This window comes from Notothenia rossii, assembly GCF_949606895.1.
Source record: "Notothenia rossii genome assembly, chromosome: 8".
NCBI classification, from domain to species: Eukaryota; Metazoa; Chordata; class Actinopteri; order Perciformes; family Nototheniidae; genus Notothenia; species Notothenia rossii.
Genome location: NC_136906.1, coordinates 82,892,276 through 82,899,667, shown reverse-complemented (window position 1 = coordinate 82,899,667; position 7,392 = coordinate 82,892,276). Strand labels below are relative to the sequence as shown.

The 7,392-nt window shown below is 43.1% G+C and overlaps 1 protein-coding gene across 1 annotated transcript in view; it reads left to right on the top strand.

Moving 5' to 3' along the window:
- Nucleotides 1-7,090, top strand: part of mboat2b (membrane bound O-acyltransferase domain containing 2b) — a gene marked incomplete at its 3' end in the record, with an annotated part of 20,605 nt that extends 13,515 nt beyond the window's left edge. Inside the window, exons 8-12 of the mRNA XM_079645359.1 lie at nt 1,210-1,338; nt 1,421-1,484; nt 2,008-2,111; nt 2,198-2,262; nt 6,937-7,090. Coding sequence (XP_079501485.1) covers nt 1,210-1,338; nt 1,421-1,484; nt 2,008-2,111; nt 2,198-2,262; nt 6,937-7,090 — 516 coding nt within the window. The remainder of the gene's footprint in view (nt 1-1,209; nt 1,339-1,420; nt 1,485-2,007; nt 2,112-2,197; nt 2,263-6,936) is intronic.
- Between the last annotated feature and the right edge of the window lie 302 nt (nt 7,091-7,392).

Genomic DNA, 7,392 nt, shown 5'->3' with positions numbered 1-7,392 from the left:
CCTGAGTCAGCATCATGAGTCCTAACCCCTGAGTCAGCATCATGAGTCCTGAACCCTGAGTCAGCATTATGAGTCCTAACCCCTGAGTCAGCATCATGAGTCCTAACCCCTGAGTCAGCATCATGAGTCCTAACCCCTGAGTCAGCATCATGAGTCCTGACCCCTGAGTCAGCATCATGAGTCCTAACCCCTGAGTCAGCATCATGAGTCCTAACCCCTAAGTCAGCATCATGAGTCCTAACCCCTGAGTCAGCATCATGAGTCCTAACCCCTGAGTCAGCATCATGAGTCCTAACCCCTGAGTCAGCATCATGAGTCCTAACCCCTAAGTCAGCATCATGAGTCCTAACCCCTAAGTCAGCATCCTGAGTCCTAACCCCTGAGTCAGCATCATGAGTCCTAACCCCTGAGTCAGCATCATGAGTCCTAACCCCTGAGTCAGCATTATGAGTCCTAACCCCTAAGTCAGCATCATGAGTCCTAACCCCTGAGTCAGCATCATGAGTCCTAGCCCCTGAGTCAGCATCATGAGTCCTAACCCCTAAGTCAGCATCATGAGTCCTAACCCCTGAGTCAGCATCATGAGTCCTAACCCCTAAGTCAGCATCATGAGTCCTAACCCCTAAGTCAGCATCATGAGTCCTAACCCCTGAGTCAGCATCATGAGTCCTAGCCCCTGAGTCAGCATCATGAGTCCTAACCCCTAAGTCAGCATCATGAGTCCTAACCCCTAAGTCAGCATCATGAGTCCTACCCCCTGAGTTAGCATCATGAGTCCTAACCCCTGAGTCAGCATCATGAGTCCTGAACCCTGAGTCAGCATTATGAGTCCTAACCCCTGAGTCAGCATCATGAGTCCTAACCCCTGAGTCAGCATCATGAGTCCTAACCCCTGAGTCAGCATCATGAGTCCTGACCCCTGAGTCAGCATCATGAGTCCTAACCCCTGAGTCAGCATCATGAGTCCTGACCCCTGAGTCAGCATCATGAGTCCTAACCCCTGAGTCAGCATCATGAGTCCTAACCCCTGAGTCAGCATCATGAGTCCTAACCCCTGAGTCAGCATTATGAGTCCTAACCCCTGAGTCAGCATCATGAGTCCTAACCCCTGAGTCAGCATCATGAGTCCTAACCCCTGAGTCAGCATCATGAGTCCTAACCCCTGAGTCAGCGTTACTTCCCTCTAAAGGCAGTGTGGTGTCTCCTCAGACTGAGGTGGCAAAGAAGGTCTCAACCTCTTTCTTCTGCCTCCTCGTCTTCCTGTCCGTCTGCAAAGCGTTCCCCGTGGAGCGGAACATCGACGATGACTTCCTGTCTTCCACACCGCGCTGCGCTCAGGTGATCTACCTGTACCTGTCACTGCTATGATCCAATCAGAGGACATCTATCATATACTGCAATCTTATTGTCTTCCTTTCAGGTGATCTACCTGTACCTGTCCATGCTCACCACCAGACCCAAGTACTACTTCGTGTGGACGCTCGGTGGGTTCCTGCGTCACTGATAGAGACCTGATGTCCTCCAGGTTATAGGAGTCCAGGGAGATACTCAGATATTCTTTATTGGCTGCAAACTGGGAAGTGTTTTCATAACAGCAGCGCGTTGTCACACCCTCAGGATCAGTGTGTGACAACATCTTTAAATATGGCAATCTTTTTTTTAAATATAAAAACTTTTAACAAAACGGCAAAATAATGTTTTCATTTCTTGAAATATGTCAAAAGAACATTGAGTGGAAATACAGCATCGAACGTGTTTAACATGTTTCAGAGGAACCAATGCAAATTTTACAAAAAACGTGGAATAAAACCAACATGTAAAAAAAAATCAAAACAATCTGGCATAATTCTTGAAATTTAGAAAAAACATTTTGAAAATAATGTTGAATTGAAAACCCTATAATTTTTTTTAAAGATAACCAAAAATAAAATATATTTTTTTAATAAACTTTGAAAAAAATATAATGTTTTAATTTGTCTGCTTCATCTTCTTCTCTTTTACTCTCAGCTGATGCGATCAATAACGCCGCCGGTTTTGGTTTTAACGGCTATGGCAGCGACGGCTCGGCTCGATGGGACCGGATCTCGAACCTGCAGATCCTGAACATCGAGGTCTGGACCTGATTCAGATTTTAAATGTTGTTTCTGTTGCTGCTGTAACGTTTCCTCCGGCTCAGATCCTCTCTGTTTCGTTACAGTTTGCCACGAGCTTCAAAGTCTTCCTCGACAACTGGAACATCCAGACGGCTCAATGGCTCAAAAGGTCTGCACACATCCAACATCACATCCAACATCACATCCAACATCACATCCATCATCACATCCAACATCTCATCCAACATCACATCCAACATCACATCCAACATCACATCCATCATCACATCCAACATCACATCCAACATCACATCCATCATCACATCCAACATCTCATCCAACATCACATCCAACATCACATCCAACATCACATCCATCATCACATCCAACATCACATCCAACATCTCATCCAACATCACATCCAACATCACATCCAACATCACATCCAGCATCACATCCAACATCACATCCAACATCACATCCAACATCACATCCAACATCACATCCATCATCACATCCATCATCACATCCAACATCACATCCAGCATCACATCCAACATCACATCCAACATCACATCCATCATCACATCCAACATCACATCCATCATCTCATCCAACATCACATCCAACATCACATCCAACATCACATCCAACATCACATCCATCATCACATCCAACATCACATCCATCATCACATCCATCATCACATCCAACATCACATCCAACATCTCATCCAACATCACATCCATCATCACATCCATCATCACATCCATCATCACATCCAACATCAAATCCATCATCACATCCAACATCACATCCAACATCTCATCCAACATCACATCCAACATCACATCCAACATCACATCCATCATCTCATCCAACATCACATCCAACATCTCATCCATCATCACATCCATCATCACATCCAACATCACATCCATCATCACATCCAACATCTCATCCAACATCACATCCAACATCACATCCATCATCACATCCAACATCACGTCCATCGTCACATCCATCATCACATCCAACATCACATCCAACATCTCATCCAACATCACATCCAACATCACATCCATCATCACATCCATCATCACATCCAACATCACATCCAACATCTCATCCAACATCACATCCAACATCACATCCAACATCACATCCAACATCACATCCAACATCACATCCATCATCACATCCAACATCACATCCAACATCTCATCCAACATCACATCCATCATCACATCCAACATCACATCCAACATCTCATCCATCATCACATCCATCATCACATCCATCATCACATCCATCATCACATCCATCATCACATCCATCATCACATCCAACATCACATCCAGCATCACATCCATCATCACATCCAACATCACATCCATCATCACATCCATCATCACATCCAACATCACATCCAGCATCACATCCAACATCACATCCAGCATCTCATCCAACATCACATCCAACATCACATCCAACATCACATCCATCATCACATCCAACATCACATCCAACATCACATCCAACATCTCATCCAACATCACATCCAACATCACATCCATCATCACATCCAACATCACATCCATCATCACATCCAACATCTCATCCAACATCACATCCATCATCACATCCAACATCTCATCCAACATCACATCCATCATCACATCCAACATCACGTCCATCGTCACATCCATCATCACATCCAACATCACATCCAACATCTCATCCAACATCACATCCATCATCACATCCAACATCACATCCAACATCTCATCCAACATCACATCCAACATCACATCCAACATCACATCCAACATCACATCCAACATCACATCCAACATCACATCCAACATCACATCCATCATCACATCCAACATCACATCCAACATCTCATCCAACATCACATCCATCATCACATCCAACATCACATCCAACATCTCATCCATCATCACATCCAACATCACATCCATCATCTCATCGAACATCACATCCATCATCACATCCATCATCACATCCAACATCACATCCAACATCACATCCAACATCACATCCAACATCACATCCATCATCACATCCAACATCACATCCAACATCTCATCCAACATCACATCCATCATCACATCCAACATCACATCCAACATCTCATCCATCATCTCATCCAACATTGCATCCAGCATCTCATCGAACATCACATCCATCATCACATCCATCATCACATCCAACATCACATCCAGCATCTCATCGAACATCACATCCAACATCACATCCAACATCACATCCAACATCACATCCAACATCTCATCCAACATCACATCCAACATCTCATCCAACATCACATCCAACATCACATCCATCATCACATCCAACATCACATCCAACATCTCATCCAACATCACATCCAACATCACATCCATCATCACATCCAACATCACATCCAACATCACATCCATCATCACATCCATCATCACATCCATCATCACATCCATCATCGCATCCATCATCTCATCCAACATTGCATCCAAGATCACATCCATCATCACATCCAACATCCAACATCACATCCATCATCACATCCAACATCACATCCAACATCACATCCATCATCACATCCATCATCACATCCAACATCACATCCAGCATCTCATCGAACATCACATCCAACATCACATCCAACATCACATCCAACATCACATCCAACATCTCATCCAACATCACATCCAACATCTCATCCAACATCACATCCAACATCACATCCATCATCACATCCAACATCACATCCAACATCTCATCCAACATCACATCCAACATCACATCCATCATCACATCCAACATCACATCCAACATCACATCCAACATCACATCCATCATCACATCCATCATCACATCCATCATCACATCCATCATCACATCCATCATCTCATCCAACATTGCATCCAAGATCACATCCATCATCACATCCAACATCCAACATCACATCCATCATCACATCCAACATCACATCCAACATCACATCCAACATCACATCCAACATCACATCCAACATCTCATCCAACATCACATCCAACATCTCATCCAACATCACATCCAACATCACATCCATCATCACATCCAACATCACATCCAACATCTCATCCAACATCACATCCAACATCACATCCATCATCACATCCAACATCACATCCAACATCACATCCAACATCACATCCATCATCACATCCATCATCACATCCATCATCACATCCATCATCGCATCCATCATCTCATCCAACATTGCATCCAAGATCACATCCATCATCACATCCAACATCCAACATCACATCCATCATCACATCCAACATCACATCCAACATCACATCCATCATCACATCCATCATCACATCCAACATCACATCCAGCATCTCATCGAACATCACATCCAACATCACATCCAACATCACATCCAACATCACATCCAACATCTCATCCAACATCACATCCAACATCTCATCCAACATCACATCCAACATCACATCCATCATCACATCCAACATCACATCCAACATCTCATCCAACATCACATCCAACATCACATCCATCATCACATCCAACATCACATCCAACATCACATCCAACATCACATCCATCATCACATCCATCATCACATCCATCATCACATCCATCATCACATCCATCATCTCATCCAACATTGCATCCAAGATCACATCCATCATCACATCCAACATCCAACATCACATCCATCATCACATCCAACATCACATCCAACATCACATCCATCATCACATCCATCATCACATCCAACATCACATCCAGCATCTCATCGAACATCACATCCAACATCACATCCAACATCACATCCAACATCACATCCAACATCTCATCCAACATCACATCCAACATCTCATCCAACATCACATCCATCATCACATCCAACATCACATCCAACATCTCATCCAACATCACATCCAACATCACATCCATCATCACATCCAACATCACATCCAACATCACATCCAACATCACATCCATCATCACATCCATCATCACATCCATCATCACATCCATCATCACATCCATCATCACATCCATCATCTCATCCAACATTGCATCCAAGATCACATCCATCATCACATCCAACATCCAACATCACATCCATCATCACATCCAACATCACATCCATCATCACATCCATCATCACATCCAACATTGCATCCAAGATCACATCCATCATCACATCCATCATCTCATCCAACATTGCATCCAAGATCACATCCATCATCACATCCAACATCCAACATCACATCCATCATCACATCCAACATCACATCCAACATCACATCCATCATCACATCCATCATCACATCCATCATCTCATCCAACATTGCATCCAAGATCACATCCATCATCACATCCAACATCCAACATCACATCCAACATCACATCCAACATCTCGTCCAACATGGATGAACATGGTTCAGCATGGAAACATTAATTAGCTAACAATGACATTATTGTTCTATTAATATAAAGGGAGGTCAGGTACTCTTTAAAACAGCTGCTAGTTATGGGTACTTTTTACTGAAGTACATTTCAAAGCCCTCTTTACTTTGACTTGAGTAAAGAAGTTTAGTCAGTACTTCTACTTTCACCAGAGTATTTTTAAACACGAGTATCTGTACTTCTACTTGAGTGAAGGATGTGTTTTGCCATCTCTGACTACTTGATTGTGCAGCACAGCTGTTTTAATAGCATTTTTACAAAAAAAAAGGCTCAGGCATGCCTAACATGTGAGAAAGTGCTCAGAGCTGAAGTGTTGTGTCTGCTGGTCCAGGGTCTGCTATGAGCGCTGTCCCTACTACCCGACAGCCGCCACCTTCATCCTGTCGGCCATGTGGCACGGAGCGTATCCCGGGTACTACCTCACCTTCCTCACCGGCATCTTCATCACGCTGGCAGCCAGGGCGGTGAGCACCAAGCATGCTTGATAACCTCATGTGTATTAAAGGTCTCCTATTATACTATTTATAGGCATATAGGTCTCAGATATATAGCTGCATACTTTATTGTATAACTTCTGAAGATAATTAGTTTTATTCATGTTTTTACATAATTTTACAGGATATACTATTTCTCATGTTTTACTTCTACACATTAATATCTGATTTGTAAAACCTCACAGACAGAAAGGCATATCCGTCATTTAATGGTAAGCTATTGAAATTGTGATTCCATAGATGTGTGTCCCATCACCCAAATCCCCTGACTATTCTCTCAACTCAGTATTTAC